At 46.4% G+C, this 27500-nt stretch overlaps 1 protein-coding gene across 1 annotated transcript in view; it reads right to left on the bottom strand.

Moving 5' to 3' along the window:
• The window catches only part of LOC310781349 (cadherin-4-like), a gene marked incomplete at both ends in the record, with an annotated part of 346500 nt that overhangs the window by 43555 nt on the left and 275445 nt on the right, over window positions 1–27500 (bottom strand). The window contains 3 exons of the mRNA XM_083641961.1: window positions 2442–2614; window positions 4902–5046; window positions 13008–13163. Coding sequence (XP_083498087.1) covers window positions 2442–2614; window positions 4902–5046; window positions 13008–13163 — 474 coding nt within the window. The remainder of the gene's footprint in view (window positions 1–2441; window positions 2615–4901; window positions 5047–13007; window positions 13164–27500) is intronic.

Here is a 27500-nt window from a genome sequence, read left to right as displayed (position 1 = left end):
GCCTGTGGACGCCACATCAGGAGGAGGAGACAGCTCAGCTCTCTCAGCGCCACTGATCTCCCCGCGAGACAAGACGCCGAACTGCAACCTCGTAACGCACGCCCTCGTTAACACTCACAGGTACGGGACTCAAACGCCGGCGTGCGCTCGCACACGTGACACCTCCGCTTCTCCACGTGTTGTTTAGAAGCCGTTGCGTTCGCCCGGCTGTCCCGTCAGTGAGAGAGTGCACGCATCGCTCTGGCTAATTAGACAGGAGAGTCATTAAGTGGAGCTCCTGTGAACCTCTCAGCACTGTGACATCACCACAGGCTCCTCTCTGGAGGACTGAGGTCTGCTACGTTGTCAACAAGCTCAACTCTTAAAGTCCACCACAGACAAGTCAGAGACCTCCAGAGGCGCTCGTGAGCAGAGAGGAACGGGGGATTTCAAAAGTCAAGGACCAGCGAGGAGAAGAAGAGACAGCAAGGGGGCGCCGAGGAGCGAGGGAGGAGGCCTGACGTGTTTTCACCACCTTTCTCCATCGATGATGGGAGGCTCAGTTTAACACAGAACGCTTCAGAGGAGGCTCAGTTTAACACAGAACGCTTCAGAGGACGTTTGCTAACTCAAAGTGGACCAGGGCAGCAGCAGCACCTGCTCTGTAGCAGCACTCATCCTCCTGTTAAGTATTTATGTTTATGTTTTTCTCTGCAAGAGCAGGGGCGTTCTTATCTGCTCTCTAGGAAGAAGAACAAAACTGCAGGGGAAACCATTCAGGGGTGTATTCGTAAGCTGTGTGTGTAGACATATATGCAGAAGTGTGTGTGTATGTGTGTGTGCGTGCGATGGGGGTAGGAGTTGAATCCCACGTTAGGGGTGACTGGCAGCAGTAGAAAAACATAAAAGTAAGAGTAAGAAAACCAAGCAGAACGCACAACCAATTGCCCCATTGGGGAGAAATAAAGTTCTTGAATCTTGAGTTATGTAGCCCTCTTCCCAACAAGCTAGCATGCCATGGGTACCAATGGCTGCCTGAGGCCATCTAGTTTCATGTTCTAGCAGAGACTTAGCCTGCTCCAGCCATTTGATTTGGATCACTATGAGATCGGGACATTAATGGGGGAAAGGGTTAAAAATAGGGAGACTCCCGTGAAAATCAGGAGTGGTGGCAGGTATGCTCTCTCTCTCTCTCTCTCTCTGTCTCTCTGTCTCTCTCTCTCTCTCTCTGTCTTTCTCTCTCTCTCTCTCTCTCTCTGTCTCTCTATCTGTCTCTCTCTCTCTCCCTCTGGTATCTTCATTTCTCATCTTGCCTCCATGTCTCTTACAGACTACCCTATTTTCTCTGCTCTTCTTCTCCGCAGCAAATGTTCACTGAACCCCCCCCCCCCCTCCACCCAGAACTCTCACACTTCCTGTCCTTTGACCATGATCACAATCGGTTTCCCTTTTCTCCTCTGCGTTGCTTGTGTTTTATCGGCGAGTAGATGTGATTACAGGGGGCTTTTGTATTTGTCTGGCAGGTGTCAAGGGCATCCTATCTCGCACATTGCCTCTCTATCTTCCCCGCGCACGCCCAGCGAACAGCATCAGGCGCGCGGCGACGTGACGTGACGTGTTGTTAATAGGTCTGTCAGCGGCGACGGTGGGGGAGGAGGACGATCCGTCTCGCAGATTTCTTTGCAGAGTCGTTGTGTCACCGGGCACATCATCCGTGCCGTCATGTGACAATAAACACATTTGGATCTTGTCACAAGTTTTTACAGCAACATAAACAAGGTGACCGCAAAGGCAAGCCAATTTTAAAAGAGATGAGTTGTGTGTGTGTGTGTGTGTGGGGGGGGGGGGACAAAATGGCCACAAAACATTTATAAGTCACATCTCTACGGGGTAAACAATGCTGTCAAAATGAGCAAATATCAAAAGTTTATTTTCTGGGAATTCATTCAGTGTGTGCATATAGCATTCAAGCGTTCACAGTAAATTAATATTTGGTCAGAGGCAGCCTTATCTTCTCTATAATAAAGTTAAAGTTGTGTGTGTGTGTGTGTGTGTGTCTGTGTGTGTGTATCTTTAAGGCTGTCCACACCCCAGAATGTTGCATGGCGGTGGGTTATGATCCGGGGAAGGTTATGCACAGGTCATCAAGTCCTGGAAGGAACCACCTGGAAAGTCCTGGAAACCACCTGGAAACCCCCTCAGGCCCACAACCTGAAACCCCCTCACGCCCACAACCCGGAGTGGATCGGGCTGAACATTTGCACCGCGGTGGGTTATGATCCGGGGAAGGTTATGGGCAGGTCATCAAGTCCTGAAACCGCCTGGAAAGTCCTGGAAACCACCATCATTCCCGGCCAATGCTTTGTGCCTATTTAACCCGGGGCAACACTGGGTACATTGCTAGTACAATATAAAAGCTTTCATGTTTATGGGAGCGTATTGGAATTGTAAAAAAAACGAACCTCGCGGTCGAGGCCGGCTGCCACAGTCACGATGTCTCCGGTCTCACTGTTGATGGTGAACATGTTGGGGATGGGGCTGTGCGGCGTCTGGGACAGGATCCGGTAGCGCACCATGCCGTTGGCCGTGGTGTTGTCATCGGCATCGAACGCCGACACGTGCATCACATATGTTCCTGCAGAGGAGAGAGGAGCAAACCAGTCAACATGTCTACAGACAGACATGCAGAGGGATGCACTGGTAAATACAATGGTCTCACCACACTATCATTGGAGAGTGGCTCGTGTGGCGGGGTAGCGTGGCACACAACTGCTCAACTGCGCCCTCGAGAAGCGGGCGAGGCTACGCAGCAGCACAACTACGAGGCACGGTAGGCTAGCGTGCTCTGTTTTGCGTTACCATAATTCAAACAACCACTAGGTGGTGCAACAGCACACATATTGAACTGTTTAGAGATGAGGCTTTAGGTTCAATAAATACACATTGCAAACCGAACGAATGCTGCACAATGCACGTCTTACAAGATATCATGGTAAACTAAAACCAAGACGAAAAAGATGAAGAAAAGGTGTTAAAAAACAATGTCGTAAATTGAAATAAAATTGGAAATAAAATAAATAAGTGGAATAAAAATAAGATAAAAAATAAAATAAACTCAAGGACATTTCTCTGGCATTTCTACTTTTTTGCTGTATCGAAGAAAACATACCGAACCGTGACACCAGTGTGTCGTATCGAACCAAACTGTTCAACACCCCTACTAACCGCTTATAACTGTTTGAGTGACTGAGTTTACCCTTGACATGTATAATACAAGTACAGATAATAAAGACACACATGTCCTGTAGGTCCTCTGAATGCACCGCTCGCTTCCCTCTCTTCCTACACGCCCGCATCCAACTCTCTGCGGGATCACTTTGCTGTCACCCAATCTCCCCCATCTCCCTCTCTCTCTGTCTCTCTCCCCCATCTCTCTCTCTCTCTCTGTCTCTCTCCCCCATCTCTCCTTCTCTCTGTCTCTCTCCCCCATCTCTCTCTCTCTCTGTCTCTCTCCCCCATCTCTCCCTCTCTCTCTCCCCCCGATGCTTGTAGCCCATTCTAATTGCCGGAGATAGTGATATCATGCCAGTGACAGCCTCTGTCCGAGGATAATTGTAACCGCAGCTCCCATTTCAAACTTCATTACATTTCAAAGCAACATTTGTCAATGACTCGGCCAGAGGGAGTAGTCTCAAGGCCTCTCAGCGGGGAGCGGGGGGAGGGGGGGGGAGACAGCGGGAACAGAGGGAGGGAGAGAAAAGACTGGCGTGACGCCAAGTGGAGTGACTATCAATCCTGTTCCTCCAGATGGAGGGATAGCAGCAGAGACGGAGATGAAGAATCACAACGTGTCACACATCGCCCGGGTAATTTCATTAAGCTGCACTCTTAGGGGGGTTTAATATGGACCCTTTGTACGGGCGTCCTAAGCTGCGCCTGACAGGATTAGGTCCTCCGTAATGACTCTTTAATTTGCAAACTAATTCAAGTCTGTAATTGGGCCTTCCATTGAAACCGCTGGAGCTCTAAATTCTAAGATTACTTTTTTTTTTATGATTATTGTTTAGCTGAATGTCACGCGTGCCACAGAGATGTGCTGCTGTGTGAGTGAGGGGAAGGCTGAGGGGGCCGGGGTAGAGCAGCGTGAGAGGCAGAATGACTTCAAGTTTAAAAAGGAGGGAGGAAGGAAGGAAGGACAGAAAGAAAGAAAGAAAGAAAGAAAGAAAGAAAGAAAGAAAGAAAGAAAGAAAGAAAGAAAGAAAGAAAGAAAGAAAAAAATAAAAATAAAATGGGTACCTGGACACCTCTTTGGATCACCACCTCAGATGCAATAAACTCTGGCTCATCAGCTCTCTCTCTCTCACACACACACACACACACACACACACACACACACACACACACACACACACACACACAGCTCATCTCTCCAATTCTTGCACTCTGGGATAGACATAAAATGACCCGGCGGTGCTACAGCGTGGTACATTGAATCTCGTCCTGCAGCACTCCTGAGGACCCTCTTTGCTTTACGGCTGACAGTACAGCACTCCTGAGGACCCTCTTTGCTTTACGGCTGACAGTACAGCACTCCTGAGGACCCTCTTTGCTTTACGGCTGACACCACAGCGAGCCAGATGAAAAGCCAGCGCTGGAGATAGATCCTCCGTCTGTCCGCCACACTAAATCAAGGGGAAGGGGAGATTTTGCGTGGCATCGGAGATTTGCTGGTGTGGTCACACTTGTAACAACACCACTCTCATTCCATCTACCGGTCCCTCTCTATCAGTTCTACTCTGGTACATCCGTACCTAAACCTCTTCACTCATGATCTATTTGATGATGTTCTGATGATGTTCTGTTGATGCATACGTCCGGGGGTTTCTGTCCACCCGTCCGTACGTCCGTCCAGGTGTCAGTACCTGGTTTGGAGCCTTCGTCCACAGAGCCGTTGTAGACCTGGTTTTTGAACTCGGGCCGGTTGTCGTTCATGTCGATGACGTAGATGTACAGGTCTATGGGGTTCTCCACCTGGTTCCCATTCATGTCCACAGCGTGGGCTCGTAGCTGGGAGACACAGAGACAGAGTTTTTACTTAGATTAGAATTATGATCATGGGAGCAGAAAGTAATGGTAATTATTTCATGGTGAGTCTGGTTTTTTGTAAGAAGATACTTAGTTGTGGTTTTTTATGTCAACTTTGAAAAGTTTTCAATGGAATGATTAATGCTATTTTTAATGATCATCATGAAAACATACCTTGATTGCAGGCTTACATTGAATTTGAATATTACTTCTTTATTTCAGTGGTTCTCAAACTTTTTCACATCAAGGACCTCTAAACTGACTAATATTAGACCCGGGGTCCCCATCAGATACGATTTTTTCCTTTTAGATGTTTTTTTTTTTTTTTACTTATGATTTTATTGATTTTTCAATAAACATATAAAGCAAACAAAAAACATAGATAACATAAAAACAGATGGTATTTTTTGTACAAACATATCAGCATTCATTCACATATACAGTTCCAGTTTTATACATGAGTTACAAATAATGGTTAAATTAGCTTTCTTCAGTTAAAGGTGGTAGAGGCTTTAAGACAATAAGATTTATAGAAAAAAGGGGGAAGGGGAAGAGGAGGGAGAGGCCCCCATTTTTTAAGTGCCCTTAGTCGTTTCTTCTACATAGTCGATCCATTTTCCCCATTTCTTCTCAAATCCCGCTGCATTTAGTCTTAAGATGAAAGTGAGCTTTTCCATTTGATAAATGTCAGTGACTATTTGAAACCAATTTTCCAAGCTTGGAGGCTCCATTTGCAGCCATTTACGTGTGATGGCCTTTTTCCCTGCCACTATAAAGACTTTCAGTAAATAAGCATCACTCCTCGGGATGTCATCCGGAATGTCCCCTAGGCACAGGGTAAGGCAAGTATTTGGTATTTGTAATTTCAAGATCTCTCGTATTTTGTCACAGAGACCACTCCAGAAAGGCACCACTCTTGGACACCCCCAAAAAACATGGAAATGGTTAGCCTCCCCCCCAACACAATTCCTCCAGCATGTTTGTGGAATTCCTAGCTGCCTTGATTTAACTTTGGGAGTAATGAAAAAACGTGTCATAGTTTTCCAGCAGAATTCTCGCCAGGTATTCGAGCTTGTAGTTGTGAATTGGGTATTACAAATATTTGACCATTGTTCAGCAGTAATTTCAGTACTCAGTTCCTTTTCCCATCGTTCCCTAATATAGTCTGTTGTATGTTTTCTAGAACCATTAATGCTTTGGTACAACCTCGACACTATTCCCCTTGTCCCCTTTGTATATGTCTGTACTAGTAATTCTATCAGTGGACTTGGTTGTACTTGAAGACCTTGTTCCTGGATTTCGTGAATAAAGTAATTTCGTAACTGTAAATATCTGTGGAAGTCCAATTTCTCTAAGTTATACTCGTCTTTCAGAGCTTGAAAGTTCTTCAGTTTATCTCCTTCCATTATTTTACAAAAAGCTGTAATCCCCCTGTTACACCATGATTGGAATCTTTGATCCATCTTCCCTGGGACAAACGCTGTATCGTGTGCTATCCATCTTAGTTTCTTTGATTGTTTTTCTATCTTTAGTTGCTTGACAATGGTAAACCAATTCTGAAGGGTAAAGGTTGTGATTGGGTCTAGTTTATCGAATTTGGACTTGGCTAGCTTTTTATCTCCCAGTAGAGCTTGTATAGGTATTTCCAACCTACGGTACTTGTTTCCATAACCTTCCATTTAGCCACTACTTCTCCGTCACACCAAGACACAAGTGGTTTGAGTTGTGCAGCAAAGTAGTAGTCTCTGAGACTCGGTAGAGACATCCCTCCTCTGTCTTTGCTCAGTGTGAGCGTAGTATATCTAATTCTTGGTTTTTTACCATTCCAAATGAACCTCGATATTTGTTTGTCCCATTCATTGAATTGCTTAGGGGGGATTTTAACTGGCAGGGACATAAAGAGGTACAGTAATCTTGATAGGATATTCATTTTAATGGTCTCAATTCTGTTATTGAAGTTTAATGGGAGCAGAGACCATCGACTTAAATCGTCTTTTATTTTGGTGTTAATAGGGACATAATTCTTTTCATATAAGTCATCCAAATCTTGTGTTATCCAGACCCCCAGGTATTTTATAGCTTTAAGGTTCCAATTAAGTGGGAAATTCTGTCTAATACTATTTGGTGGGGTGAAGTTAAGGGATAAAACCTGCGTTTTCTGGATATTTAGCTTATAACCAGAATACCTGCCATATTCCTCAAGGAGATCAAATAGAGTGGGCAGGCAGACTTGAGGGTTACTCATGTACAATAATATGTCGTCTGCATACAGTGCAATTTTATGTTCCACGTCCTTCACGACCACTCCTTCTATTTTTTGATTTTGTCTAATTGCCTGTGCCAGTGGTTCAATATAGAAGGTGAATAGGCTGGGAGACAATGGGCACCCCTGCCTCACCCCACGCTCTAGGTCGATGTTATCTGAGAGACCGCCATTCACTCTTATTCTAGCTATAGGTTTATGGTATAGTGCCTTTATACAATTTATTGATTCTTCTGAGAATCCAAATTTCCCTAATACTTGGAACAAAAACTGCCAGTTTGCACAGTCGAAAGCCTTCTCCGCATCCATACTTGCCAGCAGCACACTGCCCTGAGTCCGCCCAACATGGTGAAGAACATGAAGCGACCTCCTTATATTGTCCTGGGTCGTTCGTCCCCGAACAAAACCTGTCTGATCCTCCTCGATCAGTTCTGGGGCGAAAGAGTCAAGCCTTCTAGATATGATGGAAGCGTAAAGTTTGTAGTCCTGATTCAGGACTGATATTGGTCTATAAGAGCTACATAATTCTCTATCCTTACCCTCTTTCGGGATAACCGAAATCAGAGCTTGTCTCCAAGATGGTGGTATAGTTGCTTCTTTAAGTACCCAATTAAAGCAGGACAGGAGAAGAGGCTTTATTTCCTGTTTGAATGCTTTGTACCACTCTGCTGGCAGACCATCTCCACCCGGCGACTTGTTATTTTTAAGTCTACTTATTGCTGCATCTAGTTCTTCATCTGTGATTGACTTTGTCAGCTGTTCGTTTTGTTCTGTTCCTATGGAGGGCAAGTCCAGTGAGTCCAGGAACGCACCCACCGTCTGGCTGCTCTCTTGATGTGGCTGTGTGTATAGTTTTTTATAGTATGATTCAACTGCCTTCTCTATTTCTTCAAGGTTGCTGGATGTCTTTCCTGTTTCTATGTCCTTAATTTTGTTTATCGTATTCAGTATTTGTTTTTTTCGTAAACGCCTTGCTAATAGACGTGTTGCCTTTGGGCCTACTTCATAATATGATTGTCTCAAAAATTTGTGTTTTTTCTCTATCTCTTCTGTATATATTTCATCTATTTCTTTCTTCACAGTTTTAATCTGATCCAGCAACTGGCGTGCTTTGCTTTCTTTATGTATTGTTTCTAAATTTTTAAGTTCCTCCTCCAGTGTTTTAAGTCTATGCTCCTTTAACTTCTTCCTAGCGGTACTGATTGCAATTATTTTCCCTCTAAGAACAGCCTTCAGTGCATCCCAGAGCATGACTGGACTCACCTCCCCATTATCATTTAGTTCGATGTAAGACTTTATTTCAGTTTTTATTTGTTCTAACACTGTTTTATTATTGAGTACCTCCTTTTAGATGTTTTATTACATAAAGCGTATGAAACTTCGGACCAAAACACTCATTCTGTCATTGTGTTACGTATGGATGGAATCACTGTATAGTGAAAATAAATATCCTTTTTGCATGGGGACCCCTTGGAACCCCCCTCAAGGACCACTTTGAGAAGCTCTGCTTTCAATCTTGATACCTCTCAGTTGGTCTCCAACTGTCTTCACTCACAGTCAAAGAGGAGAAATCAACATGATGAAAATCCAGTCCATAAAAAAAGAGCTCTTCTATTTATCCACCAAGGTGACTCCACTTAAGGCCCAGTCACACTATGATGCACTAAAGCAAACAGTTGCTGCAAGCCTGATTCTCTGCCATTAAAAACCCCACAAAGAACGAATAAACAACATTTACGGTTTTGAAGCAATTTCGCCCATTCACACAACACCTATACAAGTACCTCCACAGTGAACATCCACCAGCAGGCCACACTCAATGCCCCAAGTGAGTCAGCCACACCAGAGACCTACTATTCCGTGTACTGGCATTGGCTTCAGGACAGAGATTGATACGATCAGCTATATATTGCATACTTATACAATATAAAGGTTTCAAAAAGGTTTCCTAAGAAATAAAGATTCCAAAAACAACAAAGTTGAGTCAAAAGTGAAATTCAAGATATTGGTTTTTCGCAGAAATTGCTTTGACAACCATGCAGTTGCCCCACAAATTCTTATCTCTTTTACACATCGCCAGTACTGTTGATCTGTAGCCAGTACTGTTGATCTGTAGCCAGTACTGTTGATCTGTAGCCAGTACTGTTGATCTGGGAAGCCAGTACTGTTGATCTGGGCAGCCAGAAACCAAAACAAGAAACCTCTTATTTTAGAGCAAGCTGGCTCTTCTTTAAAGGCAAGGCGTTAGTGGAGCTCCAGGTTCACCGTCTTGGATCCCAGGCCAGCACTCGGTTGGTCGGTTTGAAAGGGAGCCCTGAAAAACTTTTAACCTCCATCTGACTCCACAAACACAGCCAGTCAATCTGAAATTCAGCTCAGCGGTGCCCAGATCAATGGCATCGCCAAACCAGGGCTTCACACAAACTTTGGACACGGAATTAATACCGAAATCAATACAGGCTGTACAACATGTCCAGTGTGCTTTCCCTCTAATGAAGTCTGCAAGCAGAAAAAAAATGAATCAAATGAATAGAAACGAGACGGGGGAAGAAATCAGATACTATAACTGAATTATCAGGAAAAATGTGGAATTAAAATAAACGTTTGCGGTTTGGTTTTTTTCAGACCACAGGCGAAGGTCAAACTAACAGACCGGGGTAGCATAACAAGAGCTGATTTGATTTGTTTCACCTTACCAGGGAATATCCGTATCCCTGGACATGACTTATTCAGTGATATTCCTGTCAGATGCAAAAGCACCAAGGCCGTTTAGTTTATATTGCGTGAAGGAAGAACCCCAGGAATTCAGATACTATCTACATCCCGCTGCTAACAACATAGGCTGGTGAATATTTATCCTGTTAAAATGTCAGCGATCGGTATCGGACAAACAGACTACAGACCCTCTGCCCTGTTTGATTCTAGGGGTATCCGTCAAAAGCAGACAGGGAAGGTGAGAAAATGTGATGGGCTCGAGAGAGGAAACCGGATAGGAGGGAAATGTTGGAAAAAGGGAGGGAGGCAGAGGAGGAGGAGGAGGCCGAAAGGTTGTAACACGCACAGATTTTTTAGATTTTTTTTTAATGGAGAAAAGGATAAAGGTACTCTTTCCCTCTAAGAGTGTCTGATGAGAGGAGTGCTCGCTGGGCGCGGCGCGGCCATGACAGTCAGATAACTGAAATAGCCTCCAGCCAGCCGCGCTGTCTCCTCGCGCGCAGGAAATAGAATAAGGAGCGACTTCTTCTCCTCAGACAGGTGAAGAAGAACCCCTCTTCACTGCTCCTGCCTCCCCGTCCCGTCTTCTCCTCTCCCCCCCCCCCCCCCCCCCCCCTCGCTCCCCTCGGCACCTCCGCCAAAATTGCATCTCCGGGTCTCCCGAAGGTTAATTTGACTTTACTTCTCTCCACCGCCATTGTCTGATCTGTCCTGCACCCAATATCCGCGCACCGCCATCGCATCGCGCCGCGCGGCCCGTAGCAGGCTGGGAGCCAGGACCCTTATCTCTACCCCACCCGCACCCTCCCCCTCCCTCCCGCCCACCCACCCCCACCCCAAATGCACCCACACAACCCTAATTCAATAACAGTGGGAGTCAGAGATTAGCGCTGTGTTTAAAGAAGGCAAAATGTAATTCTGGGTCCACATTAAAGTTATTATCTTGAAAGGCAGGGGGGGAGAGAACAGAGCGCACCAGGCAGGCCTCAGCGTACATCCTCATAGAGATAACAGCAGCAGAGCCAGAACACTGAAGCTCCAAGGTTTCCTCTCATACGAATGCATCTTGTTGCATGGCTGCTTTTGTATTTCAGAGAGCTCGTTCTTTTGATATAAGGGAGGATTGGACCGTAACTTCTTTGTTCTTCTGTCCTTGCAAGAAATATGAAGTAAACAAAAAGGAAAGTCATCATAATCTAACTTTGAGCGCGTTGCGATGATTCAAATCTACACAGGTCATCACGGTCTTTGGAGTTGTTCAGCCAAGTTTTTGTGCAATGCAGTTTTAACTGCTTGGATCCTCACTGAGACAACCTTCAACATTTTCCATTGATGTGGTGCTCATACTGTCTATCCACTAGACTAGGGCAGTGGTGGTGTGTGACCGGAAAGGTCGTCGGTTCAATCCCCCAGGACTGGCAGGATCAATCTGGGTGGGGAGAGTGAAAAAAATGTGCTTGCCCCTCCCTCATTATCACCACTGAGGTGCCCTTGAGCAAGGCCCTTCACCCGAACTGCTCCGGTGGAGGTGCTCAGTGGACAGCAGATCAGATTATGGTTGTACTGGTCAGCTTCCAGGTGTGAATGTGTGTGTGTGTGAATGTGAAAAGGGCGCTCCTGACAAAGAGAGCACTGATCTCAGTGAGACTCCCCCTGTATAAATAAATGTTAAAGTCCCTGGAAACCAAAATCCACAAAAACCTTCTAACTATGTAATTTAGGGTCTTATGTGAGTAATCGGGTGCCTCAGAAAGTAGGAGACATTAGTTTCAACCCAAACCCCCAAAATCGCTTTAAATAATAAAGGGCTGGATTTCCACTTCCGCATTGAAGAGAGCAGTGGCCGACGTGCTCAAATTAAAAATATTACCACGTCATAAGCTCGGTCCGTTCTACAAAACCTTCGTGAACCCGCAGGCAGCCTGCTCAGTCTCTCTTTATCGAATGGAGCGTGGGGTGTGTGTGTGTGTGTGTGTGTGTGTGTGTGGCGCTGTGTCTTTGCGGACTCTATCCGAATGTGGCCGGCCATGGCAGAGTGTGGAGGTCTGCCTCGCTCACGATTCGTCCAGAATTTGAGGAAGCAGTCGGGCCAGCGAGCCAAACACACACGGACGCACACACACAGGTTCAATGTGGACACGCCCACACAATCTCAGAGGGAGCGAGAGGGGAGAATTTAGCTTATTTCTCCATGACTTTCAAACCTAAATTTATATACTTTGCAACGTTCATCATCATTCGAATTTGGCTGGTGGCTGATTAACATAGGTTCCTGTGGTGTGATGCACTCAAAATGCATATTTATGTTGGGTTTCCAGGGTCTTTAAATAAATAAAAAATAAATAAAAATTTGAGCACACTAGACTCTAATGCGAGACTTTCTCTGCTCACGACAAACAACAAACTCTGCCTTGGCCCGTCTCGTACAGTAGCTGCCTGCTCCTTGTATTCCACACCAAAGGACACTATCCTTCTTCTCCAGCCAACATTGAGTTTAATTTAAGCAGCCCTCACGCAGCCTGGGCCTCTCTTAACAAATCACCCCATTGATTGGCCCTTCTCTGGGGTATAAATCTGCTCAGCTCCCCCTAAGAGGACGGGCCTGCCAGCCCGATGGGCCTGTAACTTCAACTGGCCTCACGTATAAATAGAGGGATGCAGGCAGGTGCACAGAGACAGACAGAAAGAAAGAAAGAGAGAAAGAGAGGGAGAGAAAGGAACCTAGACACATAAACCCAGTGCGCTTCTGCACTCCATCAAAGCATTGGGTTCATATATTAGATTAGTAGTTTAATTAGAATAGCGCTAGTGGGCTCCAACTCAAAGGTCATACCGGTTGTGTGTATATGCACTGTGCAGGTGTGTGTGTGTATGTGTGTGTAGTGTGTGTGTGTGTGTGTGTGCGCGTGCGTGTGCATGTGTGAGAAATTGAGAGCGATAGAGAGTGTGTGTGACAGAGACTCACATGGTAAAAAGAGCGCATCTCTCGATCCAGAGGTTTGGTGACGAACATCTTCCCGGCCACCGGGTCGATGCTGAACACTTCGTTGGGCGGCTGGTCGGCTCCCACGCCGGTGATACTGTAGCGAATGGAGATGGCCCGGTCCTGGTCTGAACGGATCTGCAGCACAACAGACAGAGGAACACCTGGTGAAGGTTTTCATCACACTGCTAGCTGCATCTGGACATTTTGAACTTTGCCATGTCCCATCCTGTAGAGCCCTGCTATACTCTCTCGTTAACAATTTTTTGTTAACTTATTTACAATAAGGGTTAACTAACGAGCCATTAACTAGCCATTAATTAACAGCTAAATAATGTGTCTAGTAATCGTTCTCTAATGGTGTTCACGTTAACTAAAGTATTAATTTATACATTATTTACAAGTTTAGGGTTAGATAATGGTTAGGGGTTATGATTATGATTAGTTAATGGTTAGGGTAATATATATTAACTAAGGGGTAGTTAATGCTTATTACGCATTATTCAACATTAACCAAACGTTAATTAAAGTACATTAACAACGTTTAGTTAATGCACTAACACTTAACTCAACACTTTGTGTGTTTGAGTGTTACCACTCTCTCTTACTGGTTTTCAATGGATGATAAAAGACTTGCTCTCTCTCGTCTCTCTGTGGATCTCTCTGTTTCTCTTTTGTGCCCAGGAAAAATAAACACAGACACAAACACACAGTTACCACGGCTAACTGTGTTAGCACGGCTAACTGTGTTAGCACGGCCAACTGCTGCAATACTGTATGTACTGCAATCTATTAAACAACAGACACAAACGCACAGTTACCACGGCTAACTGTGTATCTGCTGCTGCATTAATATATGTACTGCAATCTATCTACCGCTGTTTATTATTCTAGGACCAGTTCATGATATACAACCCGGGAGTTCAATGATTCTATACTCACGATATCATCTCTGCAATATGATATTGTATATTATTCATCGGAATACACAGGGAGAGACACACACACACGCGCGCGCGTGCACACGCACACTAATACACACACACATTAATCACAGTTTGGCATTCCTCGCTACCGCAGGCTGGAGGATTTCATTAGTGCGCGGCGCGCTGTGTGCTGCCGCGCGGCGTGCTGCGTGCATTCTGTTTGGTAGAATTGGACTGCTTCAAAAAAGGAGAAATTCAATTCAACATTTCAGGAGGAGGAGGAATGAAATCAACATATAGCCGGCGTTGCGTTGACAGTCAGGTAGTGTTTTATAAAAGATTTTGCTGCGGCCGCGCTGCCGAGGATAAACTGACATGTTGTGAACAAAAATGACAGTTAAACGAGGGGGGAATGAGAAGGCAAAGTTGTAATTGCGGTTGTAATTAGGGAAGTGACAGCATGGGGGCAGCAGAGAAATAAACAATTTCTGACGAAGCAAAGATAAAGCCTGAGGAAATAATGGTCTGAGACAGTTACCTCAAAATACTGGGATACGATGCGGTGCACGCACACGCACGCACGCACACACACACACACACAAGGGGCATTATTTAATAACAGTGTGAGATATAGGAAGTAGAATGTGCTTTAGGACGTACTGTATCTTGGTTCAGTCGTCCTCTCCAGATAGCGAGCTAATAGGTGCATTAAGTGCACTGTGAGGCCTGTGATGTGGACTGAAGTGCAGTGTAATTGGGGGAGTTTTTCAATTTAGCTCCCAAACAGGCTGTAAAACCTCCGAGCTCCACCATCTCTGTCCATTAACTACATGACAACCCGTGAAGATCAGCCACTATGTCAAAATGACTCAAGCATACGTTTACGCCATCACTCAGGTGCATGGACACACACACACACACACACACACACACACACACACACACACACACACACACACACACGCATCGCTCAGGTGCATGGAAACACACACACACACACACACACACACACACACACACACACACACTTCTCCATCACTCAGGTGCATGGAAACACACACACACACACACACACACACACACACACACACACACACACACACACACACACACACACACACACACACTTCTTCTAATCAATGCCTATTCCAGCAGAGAGCCATGAGTGCACCTTCAGAGGAAGACTCTGTCCACAGTTGTCTCCATCTCTCAGCGCTCAGCATCTCTCACCGCTCAGCCAACCAATTGAGCCTTGCTTTTGACACAGCAGCTCTCCTGCCATGCAGAGGAAAAGAGCTGCAGCAACTAACAAGGACAAGAGAAGGACAAGCTGTATTAGACAGGTGTCATCTCACCTGGAATAACAACCTGTCACCCCTCACCAACACTGCCATTATCATCATCTTCCTCCTGCTCGTCATCGTCACCACCACCACCACCACCATCATCATCATCATCATCCTCATTGTCGCTCCCTCAGTCAGGCTGGCTCTATCTGAGGGGAGTCACTCAGTCAGGCTGGCTCTATCTGAGGGGAGTCACTCAGGCAGGCTGGCTCTATCTGAGGAGAGTCATTCAGTCAGGCTGGCTCTATCTGAGGGGAGTCATTCAGTCAGGCTGGCTCTATCTGAGGGGAGTCATTCAGTCAGGCTGGCTCTATCTGAGGGGAGTCATTCAGTCAGGCTGGCTCTATCTGAGGGGAGTCATTCAGTCAGGCTGGCTCTATCTGAGTGGAGTCATTCAGTCAGGCTGGCTCTATCTGAGGGGAGTCACTCAGTCAGGCTGGCTCTATCTGAGGGGAGTCACTCAGTCAGGCTGGCTCTATCTGAGGGGAGTCACTCAGTCAGGCTGGCTCTATCTGAGGGGAGTCACTCAGTCAGGCTGGCTCTATCTGAGGGGAGTCACTCAGTCAGGCTGGCTCTATCTAAGGGGAGTCACTCAGTCAGGCTGGCTCTATCTGAGGGGAGTCATTCAGTCAGGCTGGCTCTATCTGAGGGGAGTCACTCAGTCAGGCTGGCTCTATCTGAGGGGAGTCATTCAGTCAGGCTGGCTCTATCTGAGGGGAGTCATTCAGTCAGGCTGGCTCTATCTGAGGGGAGTCATTCAGTCAGGCTGGCTCTATCTGAGGGGAGTCAGACACATGTGATCCCATACAGACACCTTCCCTGTAGCGATGCAGGAGGGGGCTGTCATAACATCCTACTAATGCTGTGTGTGTGTGTGTGTGTGTGTGTGTGTGTGTGTGAGAGAGAGAGAGAGAGAGAGAGTCTGTGTGTGTGTGTGTGTGTGTGTGTGTGTGTGTGTGTGTGTGTGTGTGTGAGAGAGAGAGAGAGAGAGTGAGTGTGAGTGTGTGTGTGTGTGTGTGTGTGTGTGTGTGTGTGTGTGTATGTGTGTGTGTGTGTGTGTGTGTGTGTGTGTATGTGTGTGTGAGAGAGAGAGCCTGTGTGTGTGTGTGTGTGTGTGTGTGTGTGTGTGTGTGTGTGTGTGTTTTGTTTGGGGAATAGGGGGGGGGGGGGGGAGTGTCAGAGGGCCGCTGACAGTTATGGTAATTAACGAGCTGCAGGCATCGGCTGCTATTACTTCAAAGCGGCTCTAAACGGCAAACAAGCTAACAAATATCCTGCTAGCAGCCCGGTTGAACTCTCGAATGTAGCGGCATTAGCCTCCTCTATAGGCAAAGCAAAGGGATGGCAGCTAGCTAGCGCGTTAGCTGCATCTACCTCTCCCACTGCATTAGAAGAACACACACGAAATGATTACGCACTCCATCTCTCTTCTCCTCTCTCTCCTCTGTTCTTCTTTGCCACTCCATCCCTCTCTCCTCTCTCCTCTCCCCCTCTTCTCCTCTCATCTCGCTCTCTTTCTTCGCTTCAGGTTTCCGTGGGGACAGAAGCCATGCATGAAAAATGAAATTACTTCAATCCGTTGGCCTTGGCAGTGGCGTATAAATCCTCACCAGTTAGGAAGTGATAGCTCTCCATAATTCCATTTGGGTTTTCCCCGCCCCCCTGATTTCCCACCCGTTTCCAAGTCCTCCTGCTCGGGGGGGGCTGCATGTTTCCACAGTCATCCCAACCAATTAAGTCTCCCTCCCACACCGCTGAGGGACAGCGCCAGAGACGTCGCACACACTCACTCACTTAGTGTGATTCTACCAAACATTTGTGTGCGGTCGCATGTGTGTGCGTAGTACACACGTGGGTGCGTTCGAGCGTGCACGACAGCGCTTTCTTCAACGCTTGGAGGTTTTTGTTTATGCCAGCTAACACTTCTGAATGAGGACTTAGACTTAGACGTTGTTTCACTCTCCGGGGGCGTCGGCAAGTGTAGAGATCTAAAAACACTCGCCCTTCAATTCCTGGCAGCGGTACGTCTGGCTATAGGTCGGACGTTCTTCCAGACACAATTGGCTGTGTCTGCGGATGGGAAGCCGGTGGGGTATCAGCCCTGGTCGCTACACTAGTGCCTCCTCTGGTCGGTTGGGCTGCCTGTTCGGGGGGAGAGGAACTGGGGGGAATAGCGTGATGCTATACATCCTGCCGGTGAAATTCTTCGCTGTCAGGTGAAAAGAAGTGCCTGGCGACTGCACATGTATTGGAATGAATGAATGAATGAATGAGGGAGAAGCAGGTGCTACTCTACAACTCTCCCCAGATCAGCAGAGGGGGTGGAGCAATGAGGGAGCAGGGGGAATTGGCCGAGTACAATTGTGGGGGAAATGGGAGATAAGCCGAAAAAACATTGTTTGAATCTCCGAATCTCACACACTATAAGGTTGTTTGGGCAGTCCTTCTTCTGTGTTTTATGGCGGTTGGCATCCTTAAATGTTGCATTACCGCCACCTACCGAATTGTATCATCTTCACAGTGCTAACTATTTACAGTGTCCACCACTTTCTCAGCTGTTCAGGGCGAACACTGACATACTTCTATTGTTTTTTTTGCTATGTAAACGTTTAAATGTAACGATAGGCCTATGCGTGCAATAACGTACCGATAGTCAGCTTACTCTGTAACACGTAGCTTTTATTAGCCTCTCAGGCTAGCTCCGGACCAGACGACAACGCTTCCTACTACCCAGCGTGTGCACGTTTTTCCAACAGGGGTGGTTGTTATGGCAACTATCAACAACAACAACAACAACTACTACAAGACATAAAGACCGAAATAGGCTACGTTGTTACTGTGTCTGTCGGAGACACGGCCTAGCGCTAACATTTAATATGAGTCGAATATCAGCCTACGCCCAGCTATGTATACAGGAAGTAAACTGGATATTCTTCTTCTTCTTCTCTGGGGTTTAGTGAACCGGATATTCAGGTGGGTTGTGACCGTTGTGTTATTGTTGTCAAGTTAAACCCGTCTATCCACCTTATTTCTAGCTGCCATGATGCCTGATGGGTGCTTCTTCCGCTTCTGGTGTAATTTTTTACACTGTTTTAACTTGACAAAAAAAACATCTATGAGGATTTTACAGCAGAGCCATTCTGCTCTACAGCCGTGTCGTTCGGGTGCTGGGATAACGTAATGCATTGTGGGTAGTCGGCTACTGTGGCTAATGCTAGCGGCTAGCGTAATAGTTACTTTACATGGCAGTAAAATGCCACTGAATGACCAAATTGATTTAACCTTTAACCATTTTGAGTAACACTGTTTCCATACGGACCCCCAGCGTTGGTTAGTTGTTTATAACGTGACTATATTTATAACTTTTATAACGTACTCCAGTTTCCGGTTTATAATTCGGGTCTGCAGCCGAGTATAACGAAGTAAATGGCAAGCTGCAACAATAAGTCACGTTAAACCGGACCTTGTACCCACAATTATTTTTTTACAGTGGGGCATTCAAAAAGAAGGTGGATAGGCTCGTTTGGGCAGTTCAGTGTTCATGTGAAGCCAACTGATGACAAACTGCCGCTGCCATGATGTGGCCCTAATGATTAATAATGTGTGTAATCAATCACACATTTATGTATTAAATATTCCAATAAAGGATGTGACAGAAATGAATCAGCTAACTGTCGTAGCATTTTATCAGTGTCCTCCCTTTATCATGGAACATTATGACAAGCAGGACGCCATTGAAACACTGTCACTCTGCCACGCTGTCACTCTGCCACAGTCACTCTGCCACGCTGTCACTCTGCCACACTGTCACTCTGCCACGCTGTCACTCTGCCACAGTGTCATTCTGCCACACTGTCACTCTGCCACGCTGTCACTCTGCCACACTGTCACTCTGCCACACTATCACTCTGCCACACTGTCATTCTGCCACACTGTCACTCTGTCACGCTGTCACTCTGCCACAGTCACTCTGCCACGCTGTCACTCTGCCACAGTCACTCTGCCACGCTGTCACTCTGCCACGCTGTCACTCTGCCACACTCACTCTGCCACGCTGTCACTCTGTCACTCTGCCACGCTGTCACTCTGTCACAGTCACTCTGCCACACTGTCACTCTGCCACAGTCACTCTGCCACAGTCACTCTGCCACGCTGTCACTCTGCCACGCTGTCACTCTGCCACGCTGTCACTCTGCCACGCTGTCACTCTGCCACTCTGCCACGCTGTCACTCTGCCACACTGTCACTCTGCCACACTGTCACTCTGCCACACTGTCACTCTGCCACTCTGTCACTCTGCCACGCTGGCTTCAGAAGAGGGAGGGAAAGCTCTGCTTGAGAGGAACGCAGAGAGATCCTTATAATTGCATAGTACTTTTTATTTCTCTTAATGAAAAGAGGGAAGCTCTCTCTCGCTATCTCTCCGTCTTACACACACACACACACACACACACACACACACACACACACACACACACACACACACTGCGTCTGGTCCCTGGATAGTGTGGATGAGACGTGGGGGAGATGGAAAGAGCTCAGCTCCAGTGGAGACAGATTGTTAGTGGGAAGAGAGAGTCATGCCTGTATATCATCCCCGCATCAGAAACCACACACTGTCTAAATGACCTATTTGTCGACGGATCAAAGCAATTCCCTTCATTAACTGACAAGTCGTCTGGCTCTTAAGGAGATCTTATCGGTGAGCTTAACTCCCTTCTGTCGGGCAAAACGGAGGCAAATGAGAAATTAGCCAAGCCGCCGGGACCCTGGGGGGAAACGGGAGGAGAGGAGATGAGGAGAAGGCGATGATCAGTAACACAGAGGAGTGTCACTCCGCTGCCAGCGGGGGGCAGCGAGGAATTAACACTCCTCTTAAAAAAGAAATCATGCACAGTAACATTAAACAACGTGCCAGATGTGCAAGGTCGTACTACTGCCTCGATATGTCATGCGATCGCACTGCTGTTGTGTGGACGTCGTCAATATTTCAAGATTCTTTTTGTATATTTGATGTCTTCCAGTCCATTAAATCCATGTTGCGATCAATGCGATACTCGCGGGGATGACAACCGCCATGTGACAAGACCATTAGCATTAGCATCTTTGGATGAAAGTATGCACTAAGTGTCATAATATAGCCGCAGGCTATATAGCGCTACATGCATTAGCCTTGGCCGGCGCTTCAAAAAAGTTAGCTTTCGCTCCACAATTGTGCCCTCAGGCAGCTCTACATGAGCGAGTTAGTTTGGCTAAAGCCTCGACTGCTTCTGTTGTTTTGTTTGGTGTTTGAAGTTTGAACTCAGGCGGTCCGGGCCCTCTCTCTCTGCCTTCTGTGATACCACAGCCAGTGCATTTGTTGACTTCAGTATTCAGGCTTTGGCTCAGCCCACGCTCCCGTCACCACGGCAGATTAGAAGAACAGGCACAACAAACACAGGGAGGGAAGGAGCGTGGAGAAGCTTTGTGTATACATGAGGAGCGTGCGTGCGCACAATGCTACAAAAACATACAATGTGTGTTTAGATGTACTCTAAAGTCTAAACCAGTCTAAAGTCTAAACCAGTGCTTCTCACATTTTTCACATTAAGGACCCCTAAACTGACACAAATTAGACCACGGACCCATTTGATCTTTTTTCTCTTCTTTTTTGTTTGATCATTTTCCGTTTTCGCCCCCAATTGTACTGGGCCAGTTCCCCCTGCTGTCCCGGGTGTGGCTCCGCCCCCTCTGCCGATCTGGGGAGAGTTGTAGACGAGCACATGCCTCCTCCGATACACGTGCAGTCAGTCGCCATCCGCTTCTTTTCACCTGACAGCGAGGGGTTTCACTGGCAGGGTGTAGCAGGTGGGAGGATCACGCTATTGCCCCCAGTTCCCCTCCCCCCCCTGAACAGGCACCCTGACCAGAGGAGGCACTAGTGCAGGGACCAGGACACATACCCCGAATCCGGCTTCCCACCCACAGATCCGGCCAATTGTGTCTGTATGGATGCCCAACCAAGCCTGAGGTAACACGGGGGTTCGAACCTGCGACCGTTGTGTTGGTAAGCAGGGAATCTACCGCTGCACTACCTGGACACCCGCTTTTAGGTGTTTTATTACTGAAAGTGTATGAAACCCATGATAAAAATAGTCTGTCATGGGGGGGCATGGTGGTGCAGGGGTAAGCGCAAGGTCCTGGGTTCGATTCCCAACTGGGACGCTGTGAGCGCTGAAGGAGTGCGTGCCCGTCCGCATGTCCTCGAGTGCCCACTGCCCGCGTGGGGTCGTCAAGAGGGCCTTTCTGTGTGGAGTTTGCATGTTCTCCCCGTGCCCCCTGGGGGTTTCCTTCATATAGGAACCCCCTTCACCAAAACATGCAATATCCTGGTTGCTGATGTGGTGCCTCCTCTGGTCGTTAGGGGCGCCTGTTTGGAGGGAGGGGAACTCGTTGGAATAGCGTGATCCTCCCACGTGCTATGTCCTACCGGTGAAGCTTCCCCTGTCAGGTGAAAAGAAGCGGCTGGCTAACTGTCCATGTCTCGGAGGAAGCATGGAGCCAGTTTCGGCTCTCCCCAGATCGTCAGAGGGTGGAGCAGCAAACCAGGATAAATAAATTAAAATGAGCACTAATGGGGAATAAAAATGGGATAAAAAAATAAATAAAAATAAAATAATACTTATCAATGGGATTATAGTGAAAATACATTCACATTTGTCCTGGGGACCCAACCCCTTCAAGGACCTTTGGCGGTCCCCGGACCCTACTTTGAGAACCAATTCAGACTTTCTTTTTTCTATTCCACACAATGCAGGAAGAAGGAAGGAGTTCAGCATGTTCACAGCAGCAGAGCCATAACACATGTTCAGTTTTAGCTCAGCCTAAGAGCTTTGTACATTCCCCTCTGTCTGAAGATCGGAGTGGGGATTGGGTCAGAACCACCAGCTAAGCCGTCTGTTACTGAGCCTGGTCTGTCAAACCCAATTCAAACTCATAGTCAATCACACTCGTACTCACGACAGCAAAAGGCACGTATAAAACCATGGAGTGGATTACCATCAGACATTCTGTCATCCTGCATTGGATATAGTTTCAAATAACGCCTGGGTTTGTTAATGGAGAACAGGCTTTATGTTCAGGCCTGCTTCCAGATTTGGGTTCCTTCCTGTGTTTGATGTCACAGTGTGAAGCGCAGAGGACAGATCTGATCTGAGAGCAGACGGATCAGATGTGGCTGCCAAGTGGTCCCAGCATGGAAACAAATTGGCCACATGTTATTGTTGTACGAGCGTAAAGCACGTTAACACACGCTCTGCAACAACACACACGTGTGGAACGTGTCTTCATGTTGAACTCGTTCACTTTGCGTTCAGTTGAGCAAAACATTCAATTTCAAACCCACTGAAAGAAGCAATGGCTTTCTTTTGACTCGACTGTCATGCAGCTTTGTCATTATAATCCAACCCAAACAACTATTGTAAGGCTATCTGTGTGAAACCTCTTTTGAAAATGGAAAGAGTAGCTAGAGTTTTATATATAGAATATATAGATATATTATATTTGATATATAATAAGTATATATATAACTGAAACCTTTCTTATTTCTACTTTTTGGTTTCAAAAACTAAAAATATATAAATACATAGTGTAGAGTAGACAGAGCTACAGAGAAAAAGCTATGCTTTCAGTTGATACTTCCAGAAAATCTTCAAAGCAAGTATAGTTGCCTTAAGCATACTGCATATCGCACACACACACACACACACACACACACACACACACACACACACACACACACACACACACACACACGCACACAGACACACACATGTTACAAACATACATACAGGCGTGCACACAAACATACAGCGAGGCCTGTCATGAGTGTGCCAATTAGGTGTGCTGTGGTGCGCTGGCGTTTCAGAGAATGACACTGGTTCAGTGAGCAGCAGGCTAACAGGCTAACAGGCTGCCACTTGCAGCAGACAGCAAAGTCGCTAGCTAACTCCTCCAGATCTGAGAGGCAGGCGGATAGCTACAGGCCAAAGCCAGGCAAACAGGCAGAGCTATTCCAAACACAAAGACTGAGAGATACAGTGTGTTCCTTAAAGCTAACAGGCAGACACACAGACACGCGGCTCGGCCACCAGGGTCACAGACTAGCTGCTTAGCTCTGAAGAGAGGGAGCATCGACGAGAGGAAGGTGTGGAGGTGGCAGAGCATACATCACACACACACACACACACACGCACGCACACACACACACACACACACACACACACACACACTCACACACACCATCCTCTCTCAAATACACACTGCTGCACACACAAAGATACAAAAACAAACACGCTGTGTGTTTTGCTGCGAGTCAGCAAAACGTGTGCATTAAGAGGTTCCCCGTGGCCTTTCTGAAACTCAGACTTGTGTTGGACTTTGATGTGGAGTGTTGTATCTCTACAGAAGCTTTGATGTGGAGTGTTGTATCTCTTCAGAAGCTTTGATGTGGAGTGTTGTATCTCTACAGAAGCTTTGATGTGGAGTGTTGTATCTCTTCAGAAGCTTTGATGTGGAGTGTTGTATCTCTTCAGAAGCTTTGATGTGGAGTGTTGTATCTCTTCAGAAGCTTTGATGTGGAATGTTGTATCTCCTCAGAAGCTTTGATGTGGAGTGTTGTATCTCTTCAGAAGCTTTGATGTGGAGTGTTGTATCTCTTCAGAAGCTTTGATGTGGAGTGTTGTATCTCTTCAGAAGCTTTGATGTGGAGTGTTGTATCTCTACAGAAGCTATGATGTGGAGTGTTGTATCTCTTCAGAAGCTTTGATGTGGAGTGTTGTATCTCTTCAGAAGCTTTGATGTGGAGTGTTGTATCTCTTCAGAAGCTTTGATGTGGAGTGTTGTATCTCTACAGAAGCTATGATGTGGAGTGTTGTATCTCTTCAGAAGCTTTGATGTGGAGTGTTGTATCTCCTCAGAAGCTTTGATGTGGAGTGTTGTATCTCTTCAGAAGCTTTGATGTGGAGTGTTGTATCTCTTCAGAAGCTTTGATGTGGAGTGTTGTATCTCTTCAGAAGCTTTGATGTGGAGTGTTGTATCTCTACAGAAGCTATGATGTGGAGTGTTGTATCTCTTCAGAAGCTTTGATGTGGAGTGTTGTATCTCCTCAGAAGCTTTGATGTGGAGTGTTGTATCTCTTCAGAAGCTTTGATGTGGATTGTTGTATCTCCTCAGAAGCTTTGATGTGGAGTGTTGTATCTCTACAGAAGCTTTGATGTGGAGTGTTGTATCTCTTCAGAAGCTTTGATGTGGAGTGTTGTATCTCTTCAGAAGCTTTGATGTGGAGTGTTGTATCTCTTCAGAAGCTTTGATGTGGAGTGTTGTATCTCTTCAGAAGCTTTGATGTGGAGTGTTGTATCTCTTCAGAAGCTTTGATGTGGAGTGTTGTATCTCTTCAGAAGCTTTGATGTGGAGTGTTGTATCTCTTCAGAAGCTTTGATGTGGAGTGTTGTATCTCTTCGGAAGCTTTGATGTGGAGTGTTGTATCTCTTCGGAAGCTTTGATGTGGAGTGTTGTATCTCTTCGGAAGCTTTGATGTGGAGTGTTGTATCTCTTCGGAAGCTTTGATGTGGAGTGTTGTATCTCTTCGGAAGCTTTGATGTGGAGTGTTGTATCTCACCTTCAACATCACAACCCGCAGAACATCTTGTACTCATTAGCTGATGATGAGGATGCATCTGAGTGCACACACATACCGGTGGCTGTGTGTTCCAGAATGAGTGTGTGTGTGTGTGGGTGTGTGAGAGAGTGTGTGTGTGTGTGTGTGTGTGTGTGAGAGAGAGAGAGAGAGAGAGAGAGAGAGAGAGAGAGAGAGAGACAGTGACAGCGTACCGTACGTGTGCCTTTGTGTATTTTGACTGATGGCTGGCAGAGAGGCAGGTGAGACTATTAAAAGACCTGAGTCCACATTAGTGAAAAGAACATGGAGTCATGGAAGTTAAGCAGTGAATGACTTTTCCAATTATTGCCGTGTGAAAAGAGTCGGCTCCTTAATAGTGCAGCTTATGGCAAATTAGAGATGCTATTCTCCCTGAGCTAACAATGGAGCCGCTCGCTCTCCTCGCTCGCCCTCCTCACTCTCCTCTGTATGAATGAAGAGGAGGCGGCCTATTATAGAGGAGACAAAGAGCAGCCGCGCCCCTCAGCTTCACCTCGCAGGGTTAGGGTGTGAGGACTACTATCTCACTCTGTCTCTCTCTCACAGGGTTAGGGTGTGAGGACTACTATCTCACTCTGTCTCTATGTGTCTCTCTCACAGGGTTAGGGTGTGAGGACTACTATCTCACTCTGTCTCTATGTCTCTCTCACAGGGTTAGGGTGTGAGGACTACTATCTCACTCTGTCTCTATGTCTCTCTCTCTCACGGGGTTAGGGTGTGAGGACTACTATCTCACTCTGTCTCTATGTCTCTCTCTCTCAGGGTTAGGGTGTGAGGACTACTATCTCACTCTGTCTCTATGTCTCTCTCTCTCAGGGTTAGGGTGTGAGGACTACTATCTCACTCTGTCTCTATGTCTCTCTCTCTCACGGGGTTAGGGTGTGAGGACTACTATCTCACTCTGTCTCTATGTCTCTCTCTCTCACGGGGTTAGGGTGTGAGGACTACTATCTCACTCTGTCTCTATGTCTCTCTCTCTCAGGGTTAGGGTGTGAGGACTACTATCTCACTCTGTCTCTATGTCTCTCTCTCTCACAGGGTTAGGGTGTGAGGACTACTATCTCACTCTGTCTCTATGTCTCTCTCTCTCACAGGGTTAGGGTGTGAGGACTACTATCTCACTCTGTCTCTATGTCACTCTCTCTCAGGGTTAGGGTGTGAGGACTACTATCTCACCCTCTCTTTATGTATAAACTGGGTTGGGCTTTCGGGAATGGTCCTCCAGTGGTTCAGGTCCTATCTTCAAGACAGGAAGTACTTCATCTCCATTGGCAATTACACATCTGACCTAACTAGGATGACTTGTGGGGTGCCTCAAGGATCCATTATGGGGCCCGTTCTCTTCAACCTTTATATGCTCCCTCTAGGCCTAATTATACAAAAAAGTAGCCTATCATAACTATGCAGACGACACTCAGTTGTATATAACTCTTTCCTCAGCTGACTATGCTCCCATAGAATCATTGTGCCAGTGCATTGACCAAATAAATAACTGGATGCGCCAGAATTTCCTCCAGCTAAACAAAGACAAAACAGAGGTGATTGCCTTTGGTCCCAAAGAACAAAGGCTTAAAATCGCTGCACGCCTTGAGTCTCGATCCCTGAAGCCTAAAGATCAAGTAAAAAATCTTGGCGTTATTGATTCCGATCTCAACTTTAACTCCCACATTAAGTCAATCAGAAAATCAGCTTTTTATCATCTTAAAAATATAGCAAGAGTTAGGGGCTACATGTCCAGACAGGATCTAGAAAAACTAATTCACGCCTTCATCTATAGTAGGTTAGACTACTGCAATAGCCTTTTCTCTGGTCTCTCCAAAAAAGAACTTAGGCAACTTCAGCTCATTCAGAATGCTGCTGCTAGAGTTCTAACGAAGACTAAGAAAGCTGATCATATCACTCCAGTCCTTAAGTCCTTACACTGGTTGCCAGTGTGTCATAGAATAGATTTTAAAATACTGTTATTAGTCTAATCACTTAATGGCCTAGGCCCAAAATACATCGCTGAATTGCTCCCACGCTCCCCTAGACCTCTCAGGTCTGCAGGGTCCAGCTTATTAATGCCTACCCCACACTACAGGATAATTTGCAAGATTATGGCCAAGATTCCCCCCTCCCGATTTTCTCGGGGGTGCTCCCGATTTGAAGCGCGTCGGGCAGATAATCTTCCCAAATGATCCTGTAGTGTGTGGGGTTCAAAGATTCACAATCGGGAAGACTGCCTCTTCCCGATTGTGAATCGGGCATATCTAACATGTTAGATATTTACAACCCGACAGGCGATTGCATCTTGAACAGAGAGCCAGTAGTAGCTGCGTTTCCATTACAGTTTTTCGCAAAATAATCTAATCCGCGTCCGCTCGCAGCCCCGCACAGAAACAAAGAACGAGGAAATTGTCATCGAGGTGAAATACCCGTGCGTCTTTGAACGGGACGGAAAACTAAATGCTATACTGCAAAGCATGTAGCCTACAACAAGCGCTTAGGTCTCAGCTTCCCGCATCGG

Source organism: Poromitra crassiceps (genome assembly GCF_964638095.1).
Source record: "Poromitra crassiceps genome assembly, chromosome: 8".
NCBI lineage: Eukaryota > Metazoa > Chordata > Actinopteri > Beryciformes > Melamphaidae > Poromitra > Poromitra crassiceps.
The sequence above is the reverse complement of the archived record's forward strand: the minus strand, read 5'-3'. Positions and strand labels throughout refer to the sequence as shown.